General features: G+C 51.7%; 2 protein-coding genes across 11 annotated transcripts in view; one reads left to right on the top strand and one right to left on the bottom strand.

The window, feature by feature from the left end:
• PPFIA4 (PTPRF interacting protein alpha 4) overlaps nucleotides 1-1,934 on the top strand; it is a 33,637-nt gene extending 31,703 nt beyond the window's left edge. For 6 of the 10 annotated variants that reach the window (XM_065882029.1, XM_065882013.1, XM_065881975.1 and 3 more), the window contains 2 exons: nucleotides 1,102-1,279; nucleotides 1,885-1,934. In XM_065882029.1, the coding sequence (XP_065738101.1) occupies nucleotides 1,102-1,279; nucleotides 1,885-1,934 (228 nt within the window). Of the gene's footprint in view, nucleotides 1-1,101; nucleotides 1,280-1,517; nucleotides 1,577-1,884 lie in introns of those variants that run through there. The other 4 variants (XM_065882038.1, XM_065882022.1, XM_065882003.1 and 1 more) reach the window with 1 other exon arrangement.
• A 7,286-nt stretch (nucleotides 1,935-9,220) lies between these two features.
• MYOG (myogenin) lies at nucleotides 9,221-12,071 on the bottom strand. Its single transcript, XM_065876928.1, has 3 exons — nucleotides 11,576-12,071; nucleotides 10,730-10,811; nucleotides 9,221-10,127 (listed from the first exon to the last, which is right to left on the bottom strand). The coding sequence occupies exons 1-3, from the start codon at nucleotides 12,044-12,046 to the stop codon at nucleotides 10,006-10,008; spliced, it is 675 nt and encodes a 224-aa protein (XP_065733000.1). The 5' UTR covers nucleotides 12,047-12,071; the 3' UTR covers nucleotides 9,221-10,005.
• Nucleotides 12,072-15,355: the final 3,284 nt, after the last annotated feature.

Below are 15,355 nucleotides of genomic sequence, written 5' to 3'. Positions count from 1 at the left end.
GAAGAGAGGGAGAGAAAGGAATTGATGAAATAATCTCCTAAGTACATTTAAAAATGCTATGATGAATGCTATGACAGAGATACATGGTGCTAAGAACTGATGGGGGCATTTGGCCTACTCAGGGCACAAACAACAAACCCTAATGGGGTTGGGAGAGGTTGTTTAGGTGAGAACTGGTGGGTTAGTGTCTCTTATTCCTGCTGCTAGCAGTCTACCTGCACCAGTTCCAAGAACATAAGCGTTGAGGGGGATTAGGCATGGCTGCCAAGCAGGATGGATGCGGGCTCTGAAGGGTGGGGTGGGTGCTTGTGCAGAGGGACATCCTGTAGAGTTATGGCTCTGGGTGCCCTCTGGCAGAGACAGTTATTTTGGAGACTTGGCTGGCACGGGTGAGAGGGCAGACAGCAGGAGCCTTTGGAGGAACCTGCCTCTGACTGGCCATCTGCCTGACCCATCACTATCAATGGGTCAATGTTCTCCCCTGATCCCCTCAGGGATAGGCAGCCTGAGAAATAGGTAGGGCAGATGCTGTTATTCCTATTTTACATTTACAGATAAGGAAACTGAAGCTCAGAGAGGTTACTTGCTCGGGGTCGCATAGCTAGTATTGATAAAATGGAAGCCGGGTTTCCTGACTCCTGACCCAGCGCTCTTTCAGCACACCGGTGCTGCAGCCATACTGAGGCCCCAGAAAGGCAGGGAGGAGTGAATGGAGGCTGGCTGGTGACTACTTCCCATGGATGAGCCTGAGAGGAGGAATACTTTAAAGGTCAATGGGCACCCCAAGCCCAGTTTGAGATGATTGGGGTGGGCAGAGAAACAGTTCAACTGCAGGATGCCACATCCGAACAGGGGGACCCCACCCCGCGAGCCAAGAGACAGGGAACTTCAGAGTCGCGAGGGCTCCCCGGAGTCATCCACTTGCCCCATTCACTTTACACAAGGAAAAGCTGAGGGCCTAAAAGCGGACGTGACCTTGCTTCCTTCTTTCCGAAGGGAAAGGTACCCCTAGAACCAGCCATTGACTGTCCTACCCCAGGCAGGGAGTGAGCGTGGCAGTTCCAAGGTAGCCCTGGTCCTTTGCGTGTCCCCACGGTGCAGGGGGAGGACAAGGTGTTCCGCCGCGCACCCTCTTGGAGGAAACGCTTCCGGCCGCGGGACCACCATGGCAGCGCCCTGCTCAGCGCCTCTGCCGAAACGCTCCCGGTAGGCTTCCGCGTGTCCACCCTGGGGCCATTGCAGCCTCCAACGGCCGCGCCAAAGAGGATCATGCCCGAAGGTGAGTGGCAGGCTGGCTGGGCGTGGCCGCGGCCCAGCAGGACCTAGGTTCCCCGGGCGGCGGAGTGGGACGGGCGCTGGCGCTCAAGCGAGGCCGAGGCGGGTAAACAGCTCCGGCGCCGGCGCTGCACTAACTAACGGCCGCCGCGGGCAGGCGCGGCCGGGAAGGCCCCACGGGCGAGCTGTGCGCGCACTAACCCGCCGCTCTGTGTTCTCCCGCGGCTGCCGACTCCTCCCAGCCGGGACGGCGGGGGCGCAGAGACTGGAGACCTCCACGGTTCGGACCTACTCCTGCTGACCCCGCCTCCCGCCCCGGGTCTGACGGGGCTGTGCCCGAGGCTCGGGGTAAGTGGGCCAGGCCCTGGGCACGGGCGCTCTTCGGCCAGCCCTCCGCCCGCACAAAGGCCTCCCCGCACCTGTCCCTGGCCTCCGGCCGTCAGTGCCGCTCCAGCCCTGCTCGCGCCCGGTGCCCGGCTTACCCTTTCTGCTTTCTTTGGCCTTGGGCGCTTGGAGCTTGCGAGCACGCCGCAGATACCTTGCAACCCGTCTCTCAGGGACTCACTGCCAGCTCACCGCGCAACGCCTGTCTCTTTCCCTCTCTTTTAGCACACTCTCACTATCTCTACGGACACATGCTCTCCGCCTTCCGGGACTAGCTACAGCCCCCAAGGCCAGCTTCCTCCTGCTTGGTTTCACAGGCTCAGAGAGCCCTTAACCCTCCTGCTCGGTCCCCTTACTCCCACGGCTCCTAGTCTCCTGTCTCAGAATATACTGTCTACCCCCTAGCCGTGCCTCTACCCCAAGTCCAACGTGTGTCCCTTGTAAGGCTCTCTGGGATGTGGCTGGGTTTCCTGGTGTTGTGGAGGCAACCAGGTTGTCCATGCTTGTGGGTCTGCGGGAGGGAGAGGAAGGCAGCCCAAGATGGATGGACTCCACCTTCCCTCTTCTGCATCTAGCTGGTCTGGACTGCAAACTCCACCAGAGACCAGGACACAGCGTCACGGGCTGGGGATGGCCCTTCCAAGAAAATGGCACTTCAGACTGCCTTGCTTGGGTTATTTGGCTTTCTGGTTCCTGTCCGCCTCTTGGTTGTACTAGATGGTCTACATCTGCTCTTGGTTGGCACCTTCACCATTATCCCTCCCCCAACTCATCTGCATAGCTGCAGCTCCTGCCTCACCTCCAGGACCTCCTTGGGGGCTGGGAAGGGCTGTAGAAGGCCCCGTTCTTCCTCAGGATGATGAACCTGGGAAGAGGGAAGGCTAAGGTGGAGATTCTAGGCCCTGGTTTAAGTTGAATCCCAAACACCAAGCATAAGGATGGGGAAACTCAGCCCTCCTGCCCAGTGAGAGGTGCAGGCAGGTCAGCTAGAGGGAGAGCCAATGGCCTGTGGTAACCTTAAGCCCAGATGGCAGCGGGAATGCCTCCTGCCCCAGCTGTAGGGTAGAGCTGCTGCTGGGCTGGGGGGAGAGGGAACTGTGTGGATCTTGGCTGTGGATCAAGCTAACCTTGCACTGCCAGCTATGCTCCCAGTATTCCTTCCCTTTCTGTCCCCCTCTGCCCCACTTCTTTGATAATTCCAGCCCCATAAGAATATACCTAATGGGTGGATTTAAGGCCATTGGCCTTAAAGTCTGGTTTGGGAAAAAGGTAATCTGAGGCTTCCTTCCTCTGATCTCCTAGGAAGAAAATAAAGATTCTCCTGTAGTGAATCATGTCCTAGGTCCAGGAAATCCAGTGTTGGTGAAGACTGTCATTCTCTTGCTTGTCCCCACACCACTACCCCCTTGTTCAGGGCTCTTTTGGTGTGCAGGGACTGCTTCGTCCAGAAATTCCTGAGACCTGCCCAGTTTCAGCTGCTTTCCCCAGTAGCACGGCAGCATCCAGGGCTGAGGGATACAGGTCCCACTTTGGTAGGAATGTTATTTCCAAGAAATCCCTCTTCTTAACCCATGTACTCGTCCCGCAAAGGTGCCTGGAAGTGTTTGGGACCCAAGTTCAGGGTGAGCTGATGGAACCTAAGGTTTCATCCAAGTGAAAGGAGAGGAAAAGTGCCTGAAGCATGTTTCCTGGAGAGGAGCCAGTGAAGTGCCACCCTGCAGGTGGCTGAGCAGCTGGTTTGCAAGCTGATGACTTGGATTCTGAGTGGTGGCTAGGCTAGCAGGTGGGATGATGGGTCAGAGCACCCTGTCCAGAAGGAGTGCTGGAGCCTGGGGCAGTACCAGGCTTACGGGTTTCTGCTGCTTTTCAGTAGAGGAGAGGTCCACCAGTGGTGGGGCTGGGTGGGCTCCCATGGGTATGGGCAAGGCATCCAACTCCCCTTCCCTTGCTCTCCCTCATTGTTCCCTGCCCTTCCTGTCTGTCAGGCCACTGGGAATGGAGCTGGAGGAGTTCTTGAGCAGAAAATAAGTTGGATGGAGAGAAAGAGCTCCTATCCCTGGGTAATGGATGTTAAGATTATGGAGAGGGCTTCCCTGGTGGCGCAGTGGTTGAGAGTCCGCCTGCCCATGCAGGGGACGCGGGTTTGTGCCCCGGTCCGGGAAGATCCCACATGCCGCGGACCGGCTGGGCCCGTGAGCCATGGCCACTGAGCCTGCGCGTCCGGAGCCTGTGCTCTGCAACGGGAGAGGCCACAACAGTGAGAGGCCCGCATACCGCAAAAAAAAAAAAAAAAAAAAAAAAAAAGATTATGGAGAAACCCCAGATGCCTAAGATCGGTGAAGTTGGAGACCACAAGGCCATCTGACTCCTTCAGGGAATTCTGATAGGCTAGCATAGTGGGAAATTCAGCCCCAGCCTCTCCTCTACAACTCAACCCTATCTTAACTAGTCATGTCATAAGGCAGCAGCTGGCAGGACCCAGGTCTCTTTGGGGGCATCTTGGGATTATTGCAGGGAGGTGATGCACACAGTGATGGAAGGCTCTTGTCTTGGTGTATCCCTTGCCTCACAGTCAATATACTTTTTATTTGGGGAGTCACTTGTGACCCATACCCCCTCACCAGCTTCCTGTATCTTTTCAGGTCCCTTCTCAGTACCGTACTGCCGACACAGTGCATCAGGAATGGGTGTATGGGTGTGTATGAGTGTGAGTGTGTGTGTGTGTGAGTGTGTACATACCAATAAATAACCTGGTTTTGAGACAACATACATATGGCTTTGGTCTTTTTTTTTTTTTTTTTAAACTTTGAGCTTACCTGATACGTCTAGCTTATTCCACAGTCCTAAGGGCTGCTGTAATCTGGAAAGTAAATATCAGAGTTTTTTAAACTTGTAGTCAGTAACCTTCTGTTTACTTACATAACCATGGGTTGATAGATTACTGTTTGAGCTACTTGTGCCAAGGGAGTATAGGAAAAGGAGTGAGGAGTCCTGACTGCTGGGATTGATTTATTTCTTTTTCTTCCTCTGAACACACCTGCTTCACTATCCTCGTAGACTTTCCTACTGATGCAAGAGTTACTGAAGCTAAACACCCATTAGTCATATCACGCTGCTGTTCGCTTTTGTAGCAGCTCCCCAGCACTGAGGTCCAACTCCTCGGTGTAGGACAGGAGGCCATCATGACTTCTTCCAGTGCCCTCTCCTCCCAACAGTCTCGAGTCCACCTGACTCAGAAGTGTTGCGTCTACGCAGGCCCATCACCAGAAGGCAGCACAGAATACTTCTTCCCTTGCCTTTGCAGCTGTGAACCTTCCAGACCCACTTCAAGCATCACCTGGGAGGCATGGCCTGCCTCTCCTCAGAAGAATTAGATAACCAGCAACCTTTTGCGCCCCTGGCAGTCTGTGCACACCGTGATGCTGCCCAGCCATTGTCCTCTCTTTGTCTGTTTCCCACTGGGCTGTGGGGAAGCTCCTTTAGGGTTAGGTATATACTTGAATGAATAAATGAACCAACCTTATCTCAGAGGGTTTTTATAAGGATTATTATTAAATAAAGCTAAAAAGTATTGAGAACTATTGTGTGCCAGGCACTGTTCTAAGCATGCTAAATGTATTGGCCCGTGAAATCCTCCCAACCCTGTGATGTATCGTCATCACCATTTTGCAGAACAGGAAATTCTAAAGCTGAGACCATGCAGCTGGTAAGATAGATGTGCAGATGTTTGTTAAAACTTCTGGCCCAGTACCAGGAGTGCTTAACAGATATTACTTGCTTCTCTTTTAAGTGAGCCCAAGACCTTACCCTGAAGTTAAGCCTCTCGCAGCTCCCTTTCTCAAACTCTTACATCTGTACCGCTCATGCGGCACTTGGCTCCTGTGATTTTCATGGAGCCTTGTTTCTTCTGTTCATCTGAATGGTGAACTCCCTGAGGGCAGCATAATCCACCATCCAGCTTTGTACCCTCTCCAAGGCTAACTGACCCACTGATGATACAGGATGGCAGAGTCCATGGGCACAGATGGCAGGATGGGAGTAAGACAAGGCAACTTGTGACTCAGGGAGGCCAAACAGGCAAGGGAAGATGCTGGCCTAGTGCCTACAAGCCTCTGGGGGTCCCCTCCCACCCTCTCAATGATCAAAGGTAGAGTTGACCAGCCTTGGTGACCAGCTGGCTACAGGAGTGAGATCTGAAGGAATCCAGGAAAACTACAGTTTCCCAGAGTTGCCATCTACTGGGCTGGGGAATGTAGAGGGAACAGGCTCATGTGAAAATGTGAGCTTGATGTTGGACATGCTGCATTTGAGATGAGACCCCAACATCATGTTTCTGTCAGCATTTGTAAAAGAGAAAGAAGACTCTAGGTTTCTTTCCTAGGACACTTTCCTTTGCCTCCCTTAGGAACGGTCCCAGCAGAGTGAGAGGCAGAGAATCTGGATCAGGTGGTTTCCTGTGGCTGAGCAGTGAGGGACAGCTAGAATCGCTGTGGGGTTTGGGGATCCCATTTGGGCCTAGGTGGTGCCTCCTTAGCCAAGATCCTAGCCCAATTCACAGCCTTCAGTTCTTCCTGAGCTTTAGCTCACCTCCAGGCATCTCTGCCCTAGCCTGGAGCCCAGAAACCAGGAATTCAGACAAGTCCAGGGGACGTGACACGGTGGGTCTTGTCCAAGGAACAGATACCTGAGCCGAGGGGGCTCCTCTTCGCTCACCCTCCATTTTACCCCCTTTACCTCCCTCTCCAGTTGGTCCAACCTCCTACTACTGTACCTGCAGCACTTAGAAAGGCTTTTCAGTCTGCCAAGTAGGTTACTTTGAGAAGTTAGATACCGAAGGATGTTTATTGGAGTGCAGCAAATAGTACTTCAAGCATTCTGCAATTCACACTGTCTAAAGACTCCAAGAAGTTCCTCTCTACACACTGACAATTGGTATGTCAATTTCAAATCTTATCTTTTTATTCTGGCAGATTCCCTAAAGTCCCTTACTAGGCAACATTTGTTTAACTTTGATTTACTGCATGTGCTTCCACGGGAGACCAGACATAAGCTAATTTCCCCAAAGAACTATGACTCGTTACTCGTTAATTGGAGTCTTATCTGTAATTCAGTTGTGCAGGTCAAGCATTTGTTAATTTAAGAAAGTCCCTGTGCTTTGATGACAAATGTTTCTTCTGTGAAAATAATGAGTGAGGCTGGGCTCCAGTTTGGCAAAGTTTGCCATTCACACATGTGAAGTTCCAGCAAATTGTTTCTTCCTGGTGGGAGGCTTAAGGACTTAAAGACTGAAAAAGAAATAAGCAGGCAATGACTATACCTGACAATGGTCAGGAACAATCGACCTTAATAGCCATTGCTTAGAACTGTTCATTCGTAACAGATTATGAATATGAACCTCGGATTCCAATTGACATGATAACTGAAGAGGAATAAACTTAAGAAATATATCCAGCAACCCGAGAGCCCATCAGTTCCTTAGGAGAGATGAGTGCCTTTCTCTTGGTCAGACCGAGCCCACAGTAAGAAGGAGGGCAACTTGAAGGCAGCAGGCTTGTATCTACCCTAGGAGCTTGGGAGGTACCAGGGGCAGAGGAAATGAACCCGAGGGGAGAAGATCCCCCTTGAATGGGTAGTTCAGTATTATTGGTGCATAATAAGGGAGTGAGTATAGATTGGAGAGCCAAGGTGTTGCACCCACACATGTTACTCTCCTCATCTCCAAGGGCAGGGAGCCAGGGAGAGCTAAGAGTTGTGGCAGTGACCTAGGTATTCCTCTCCAGCCTTTCCAAGAAGGTAAAACTGTGCCAACTGAAGAAAAACGCACAACCTAAAAGTTGCAAGATATGTTTTACTCAGGGAACTTACTGAGGACTATAGCCCAGGAGACAGCCTCTCAGATAGCTCTGAGGAACCGTTCTGAAGAGTTAAGGGAGGAGCCAGGATATATGGGAGTTTTTGCTGAAAAAAAAATGTAGTCAGATGTCAAAGATTACTGCTAATCACAAAAAATAGGCATATCAAATTAATGATTTTAGTGCTTTTCTATGTATGGGAAGATGCAAGAGTCCAGGCTCACTGAAATTATTCCTTAGGTGTGCATCTTAACAGTCTAGGGCCAGTATCCGAAGCGCATAATGCCTCCTGTTTTTTCTCCATCCTGCATTCCCCTCAGGGAGTACCTTGCCACTACAGTGGATGATAGTTTGATGGCAGGCAACGTTTGTTGTTTACTGGGATGGCAGGCAACATTCCCTGTCCACAGCTGTAAACACAATGACATAAACCCAAGAAGAAAATCCCACAAACAGGGACAGATTAGGCCAGTTTATGATTCCCAACAGGCCCAGCCCTGACTGGTGGTTTGGGATGAGCATGCCCCGGGGGGGACCCTGCCTTCTGCACCCTCACCTGAGCTCTGTGAGCCTACTTCACCTTTTGCTTAAATGGAGTTTCTGGAGAAACCTCTGGGAACAGTGTGTTGACTCCCCTCTCCAGGAACAAATCAAGAGGACAGGTGTGGTAGAGACGGCCCAGCTGAGCCCAGAGCAAGTGCAGAATGGGTATGAGGGCCTGGTTGATAAAACCGGGTTAAGTGTTTTATAAAGGGCCCTGAGGAATTGAATGCAGGATGGAATGTAGCACACTCTGAATCCCCTGTCTTCTGTGATGATTCTGAAACTTATAAGTTGCAATAAATCAGACACACTTAGCGTGAAGCAGTTGGAATTAATAAAGGTTTTAGTCCATTCAAATTCTAGGTCCTGATGCCTTCTCAGTTAATACCATGCGATCTCTATCCAAATTCCTTCTCCCCAATTCTTCACCCACCTTCTCCCCCTCAGGAAGCCAGTCTTTGGAAGATGGCATCCCACATGAAGAGAGCCCCAGCTTTGTTTCCTTTGTAAGCCCCTTCCCCTACCCACAGCAGAACTGCCTTCATTCTCTGAGCTGTAGACAGGGACCAGAATCTCTTGCAGCCTGGAGGAATGGAAGGGTGTGGTGAGGGGACATGCTAGTTGGCCTGGAAGAAAGTGATAGTGTCTGACCCTAATCACCCTGATTGAATTAACTCCCACTTCCTCGCAGGACTCCTGCTAATGTGGCACCAGAGGAGAGGCAGGGATTAGAGAGGGGAAACCCGCAAATTCCAGCTCCACACCCCTGTCTGCTGGCTGTGGTCTGAGTGCTAGGCATATGAGTATATGCTCAGTTAATTGGAAGGGAATGGACCTGTTGGGATATAAGATGGAGTGTAGTAGACTGTGAACAGTGTCTATGAATTAGAGTGCAACAGAATGCTCAACGGAATTTCCTGCGTGTCCCACAAGGATTTCTGTAGAATCTTGTCTTCGCCCAGCCAATGGACCAGACCTGGTTTCCTTTGTAATGGTAAAAAGAGCAGGGATCCCAGAGCCTAGTGACCACCAGCAACATGGTGCCTCTGACGCTTTTGGAGCCCCATCTGCTCCACAAGCCCTGGCCCTGCCAGGTGTCTGGACCACTGAGGTGGGAGAGGCTATAGCATTAGTCGTCTCCTCCCTCTATATCATCACAGACACTCTTCTAGCACCCAGTCTTTATTCATTTTTTTAAAAAGAAATCCAAATAAGTTAGCAAAAAAAAAAAAGGAAAAAAAATATACAAAACAATGGCAAAACCACACGATGCTTAGTTAACAAAATAAATCACCCCAGGAGTCCCCGCCCACCCCCCACCCCCACCTGTCCCTGGCAACTTCAGCACAGAGACCTTGGTCAGATGGCAGCTTTACAAACAACACACAAAACAAAACAAAACATAAAACCATTGGAAGGTTCCCAGCATTCACTGCAAAAGCTTGGCCCCCCAGTGACTTGGGAACAGAGGATTGATTGTTCCTCTCCCTTCTCTCAATTCAGGGCAGGCCCAGCCTAACCCTGGCATAGGAAGAGACAACAACAGGAGATGTACATAGTCTGTCCAGGTCAGGACACTGTCTTCGTCTCTCAAAGTGTATCTTTTCAGGGGGTGGAATTGGAGGCTGCATTATGATCAAAGGGAAGCTCCTGAGTTGCCCCCTGAGCCAGGGGGCTTACACAAGGGGGCACTCCGGTGCCCTGCTTTGTCTCCCTGGAAACAGAACTGCTCTCTGCTCTAAGGAGTTAGCTAAATGAGAGCATCCATTCCCTCTCTGGGTGGTGGGTTAACCTTATATGGATGAGGAGGGGGATAGTCTGGCATTTGGCAGCCCCAAGGCTGGCTTCCTGGCATCAGGACAGCCTGGCTTAGGAGAGCCCTGCTGCAGGAGTGGTGGCACCTGTGGCCAGCTTGGGGGGCTCTCATGGTTGCCCATTTTGGCAGACAATCTCAATTGGGCATGGTTTCATCTGGGAAGGCCACAGCGACATCCTCCACTGTGATGCTGTCCACGATGGAGGTGAGGGACTGCAGATTGTGGACATCCGTAGGGTCAGCTGTGAGCAGGTGATCTGTAAGGAGAAGGTAGGAAGATGTTACCTGGGTGATAAAAGTGTCTTAAGACCAAGACAGGGGCTGAGCCCTTTGGTTTTCCCAGACAGATGGGTGAGAAAAGCTCAGGGTCCTACTCCCCAGCCCATGCCTCTCCTAGTGCTGTGTGCACATGTGTGTGTATGTGTGTGTGCACGCCAGTGTGTCCTCTCTGATATCCCCTGGTGGGCTTAGAATTCAGAAGCAGTTATTCTGAAGTGGAGCCAGAATGGTGTATCCTGGGAGACTAGAACTGCCCTTTGCTGGCCCAGTTTTGCAGCACTGACTCAGCAATTCCCAGGGACCCTTGGGGCAGGGACATTGTCCTCTCCGTGGGGAAGGTCATCTACCAGGCACCAGCTGGGGAGTTGCAGGAGGCCTAGACAACTCCTTAGCTGGTCAAGGCTTCAGGGAGGCACATGGCCTTCTAGCCCACCATTTGGGGCCCTGGGTTCAAAAGGTCCCTAGAGAGGCCAAGGGAAGAGGACTAGAGCAGGGAGTAAGATAAGAGGGGAGAACTGGGCTTAGAGATAGCCTGTGGGGTTTGAGTCAATACAGTAACCAGGGTCCTGGTCTCACTTACCCCCGGGGTTGGGACCAAACTCCAGTGCACTGCCCCACTCTGGACTGCAGGAGGCACTGTGGGAGCTGCATTCACTGGGCACCTGCAAGACAGGGCAAAGGCCCAAGGTCAGGGCACTGCCATTCCTGGTGGTGTCTCTTCGTCCAGTCCCAATGGGCAGAAGTACCTGTGGTGGGGTTGGAGGGTGGGCCACAAGCTGCAGCCCTCCAGCCTGGCCCACCCCCTGTTCCAGAATCTTCAAAATCACCTCCCTTCATGCCTTTCTCTGGCCACAGAGCCCCTGCTTCAGGGCCATTCCTAGCATCCATTCTGCGTGGTGATTCTGCCCTCATAGGACACACAGCCTAAGGGGGTCTGTGGTTTTCTTGACCTTGGGATAAGGGTGAAGGAGGCAGAATGTCTGGCCCAACCAGGGCCGCTTTTGTGCAGGCCTGTTGGGGTTCCATGAGAGAGACTGAGTGGGTTTGCTCTCTGCTCAGCCATACCCAGGAGGGGGTCGGGTGAGGGGCAAAGCAGTCTTCTCAGGTACACTTGGCCTTGACTTTTAGGCCCTGTCTTCCCCCTCATCCAGCTGACTTTGGACTTGCTCCTGGATCCCTCCTTCAGTCCCATTCCACATGCTTCTTCTCCCCACTGCCTTTATCTTGTCTGGAAAGGACCCAGAGACACAGGAGGTCAGCTGGGCAGCCTAGCTCTAACAAAGGAAGGCATCCTGCAGCCTCCTAAGACCCTGTCTGGCTCCTGCTCTAGCCATCTGACTGAGCCCTACCACGGGGTCCTCTAAGGTTACCCAGGTGCCTGCTGCCCCCCCTCCCCCTGGGGCAGGTGGGTGGGATGGCCACTTACCCCTGGTTGGGGTCCGCCCCCGCCTCGGTAGCGGAGATCGCGCTCCTCCTGGTTGAGGGAGCTGAGCAGGGCCTGCAGGCGCTCGATGTACTGGATGGCACTGCGCAGGATCTCCACCTTGGGCAGCCGCTGGTTGGGGTTGAGCAGGGTGCTCCTCTTCAGGGCCTCAAAGGCCTCATTCACCTTCTTGAGCCTGCGCTTCTCCCTCAGCGTGGCCGCCCGCCGCCGGTCCACAGACACCGACTTCCTCTTGCACACCTTACACGCCCACGGCAGGCACTGGCCTGGGCAGTGCTCGGGGGTCCCTAGCCCCTTGTCTTCGAGGGGCACTCGGGCCTCGGGGCTCAGGCTGAGCTCAGTCCGCTCATAGCCCGGTGGCTCGAAGCCCTGGAGGTGGACGGGCAGGTAGTTTTCCCCGTCATAGAAGTGGGGTTCCTGGTAGAAGTAGGGGGATGTCTCATACAGCTCCATGGGGTCAGAAAAGACTTGTTCCTGCCACCAGCCCCCAAGCTCCTGCAGCCCCTCACGCCAACTGCTGGGTGCCATTTAAACCCTCCCCGCTGGCATGGAACCAGAGATAAATATAGCCAACGCCACAGAAACCTGAGCCCCCCTCTAAGCTGTTGCTGCACATCAAGACGTTTACAGTGGATTAGATGTGATTCCCCTTCCCTCTCCCCCTGCGCACCCCCACCCCTGCCCCCAGCCAGCCTACCCCCATCCGGCTCTTGTGCACGGGTAGGGAGGCCATAGGGTGTAATTTGACTAGTTTTCATTTCTCAACAGCCTCCATGGGGGCTGGGGAGGTGGGGGAGGACACACATTCTCCTCTCATCTGCTCCTTTCAATTACTCCTAGCTGGGCGGCCTGCCTGCTTCTAGTCCCAAAGAGGCGGGGTGGGGGTGGAGGGAGGAGTAAGGAAGGGGTAGGTTTAGGCTGGTAGGGGCCTTAAGAAGTCAACTTATTCATCCCCCTGCTTCCTCACAGCACCTTACCCAGACTATATCAGTCAGATGAAACTCTTAGAAAGATTCCCCTCCCAGAGGGTGAGAGTGCTTTAAATTGGGGGCATGTATTGATACTCAGTGTCCGAGGTAACAAGGATTGGCAGATGGATTCAACTTCTGGGTTTTCAAAGAAGCTTTGACATCATATGTCACTTAAGTCTCATGTGATTGGGGATAAATTGAGGCAAAAGGAATTTTTTGGTCTTATTTTTCTTTTTTGGTATGTGTCAGTGGAAGTTTTCTCTTTAATACAGCTGGCCAGGGTCAGAGCAGAGATTAGAACTTAACAGTCTACACGTCTCCACCTTCCCCACAGAGGCAAGGTCAAGATCTATTAAGCCCCCTGTCTCCTCCCTTTCTCACTCTGAATCATTTATCTGTCCTCCTATGGCACCTCTTCAACTTTGTTTCCTGCCCCATTTAGACACCAGGATTTTCCTGGCTCCTTACTGTGGGTGAGGTAGAAAGGAGAGAAAGCAGAGACCTTCAAACTCAGTTTAAATATGCCCTCTCCTTGACCACTTGGCTTGGTTGTTCTGGTCTTCCGTTCTGAGCCATCAGCTTTATATATATCATGCAGATCTCAAATATCAGGTGGAGGGGGGACTACTTAATCTTCGGGCTTCTTCGTCCACGGACATCTCTCAGCAGAAGATTTGGGGTCTGAGAGGACAGTGGTCCCGATATAGTAGGGGGGGCCTCAGAAATCAGCAGTGAGCAAGGCTCAATCTTGGGACTGAAGGATTACAGGGATGCTCAAGGCAGGGTCTCTACCCTTGAGGACCTTACCATCTAGTAGACCCTGCTGGTCACCTGGTTCTACCCAACCCCTGATGTCCGAATCCCCTTCCCAGGTGGCCATTGTCTGACATCTGTTGTCCTCACAAGGCAGCCCATTCCACTGATGTGCAGGGAGACCTTCTGGGTTTTGAACTGCAATCTGCTCCCTCTACTACCTTCTGTCCTGTGGTCCCAGTTTTTTCCCTAGGACACTCTGGACCAAGTCTGATTCCTCTTCCTAAGACAGATGAGGCTGATGTTATAAGTTCCAAGCAGTGGCAAGGATAACAAGAAGAAGAGGAACTGTGCTAGGGACTCAGGGAAGACTTCACAGAGAAGGTGAGATCTGAATGGAGCTTGAAAAACCCAGCTTTCTTCCGTCTCACTGTCTGTGGTGAGGAGCCAGGAAAATGCTGATGTCCTTTTGGGGTAAGGAACAGAGATGAGGAGGGGACATAACTAGACAATTTTTTAAAAAAACCCAAGCATTTTGAGGGGGAGCAGCAAGGTCTTCATTTGGTTTTTGGCCTTACCACTGTGATACAGAGTGGCAGCCTGGGGGCTGTGGGTTGTAAACCTTGCTTTGACTCAGACAAGATAGGCTGAAGAAGAATCTCTATTTCTAACATACATCCCATCAAGAAAAGAAAAAATAAAAGAAAACCCTTGTCTCAGTTTACACTCTAATCTCTGAGCGCTGAGATAAAAAGTGATGTTGAAGTTCCTATAGAAACCCAGAAATTGCATTATTTTGTCCTTTGGGGATCCAGTCTGCCTCACCCCTAAACCATGTGCCCACATCCTCTAAAAATGGAAGCAGGAGAACTGGGCTTGTTCTGTGATTATTTCTAGGATCTTACTCTCTAGTTGATGAGTGTGGACACTGTGTGAATGTTAAATTACAATGCAAGAGAGAGCTATTTTAATTCAGCAGTAAACATGGGGGCCACGACCAATTGTAAATGAGTGGGTTCATCAAATGAGTGTTGAAGTTTACAGAAAATCAAAATCACCAAAGGCTGGAAGGGGAGGAGAGCCCTGGGCTGGGTCTTGGAGAAAAGGTAGGATTTGGATGAGAAGCGGAGAGGAGGGTGAAGGGAGCATTGGGTAGATGGGTTTGTATGGAGCTCAGGGTTCAGGTAAGTGGATGATTGGACAAGCCTGCAAAAGACGAGAGGAGGCCCACCTAGGCAGAATGGAGGGACTTGAAAATCTGAGGCAAGGAGATGGCACAGAAGACCATGACAATGACCCCAGAGTGAAGTGCTGAAGACCTGAACAAGCCACTCAGAGGCAAGGGGATGGATTCAACTGGGAGAGGATGTGTGTTTCAGCTGGTAAAGGGATGGTACATGTGTATTATAGGGGAGTGGTTGTTGTATTGATGAAAGGGCACCTGGCACATGGAAACACCTCCAAAACATTAGTCCCCTTACTTGCTTTGTCCTCTTCTCCACTCCTGGCCTCTCCCTCAGGCTATTTCCCTAGCTGTCTTCATTGCCCCTAGGGGACCAAAACAGCAGGGAAGACCTGGCCCCACCCCACGCGTGTGTGTATTTATTCATTCACTCTTTCATTCAAGGAACAGGTATAGTGCACCTTGTGCTGAGTGTGAGAGTCACTGACGTGAATGAGATGTGGTCTTTCTGCCTGCCAGGTACTCACAGTTGAGTGAGGAAGGTGATTATACAAAGTAGGTGATAATAGAGTAGGCTAGAAAAATGCTACTGTAATCCAGAGAAGGAATTTATTCATTTACTCCTTTCTCTGCTCAGCTCAATTTCCTGAGAGCCCACTCTCTATTATTCCCCAGGTATGACTGGACATAGGCAAGAGCAGCAAATAAGATCAGTCCCTGCCCTCAGTCTGGGTGTGAGTTTGGCCTTAGATCTGTGTGACGTTTGCCTCTGACCCAATGTGAGGGCAGGACTGGGAGGTTAGGGGTGACCTTGTGTGTCTAGGTTTCAATGAATCCCTCCCTGTCTGTGGATGT

Source organism: Phocoena phocoena, chromosome 1 (genome assembly GCF_963924675.1).
Source record: "Phocoena phocoena chromosome 1, mPhoPho1.1, whole genome shotgun sequence".
NCBI classification, from domain to species: Eukaryota; Metazoa; Chordata; class Mammalia; order Artiodactyla; family Phocoenidae; genus Phocoena; species Phocoena phocoena.
The sequence above is the reverse complement of the archived record's forward strand: the minus strand, read 5'-3'. Positions and strand labels throughout refer to the sequence as shown.

Bases quoted from the DNA above. Each gene is read 5' to 3' on its own strand.
- MYOG (XM_065876928.1), bottom strand. From the start codon at position 12,046: ATGGAGCTGTATGAGACATCCCCCTACTTCTACCAGGAACCCCACTTC. The intron at 10,812-11,575 runs GTAAGTGGCCAT...CCTGTCTTGCAG, and splicing joins GGGGCGGACCCCAACCAGGG to GTGCCCAGTGAATGCAGCTC. The intron at 10,128-10,729 runs GTAAGTGAGACC...TTCTCCTTACAG, and splicing joins GTTTGGTCCCAACCCCGGGG to ATCACCTGCTCACAGCTGAC.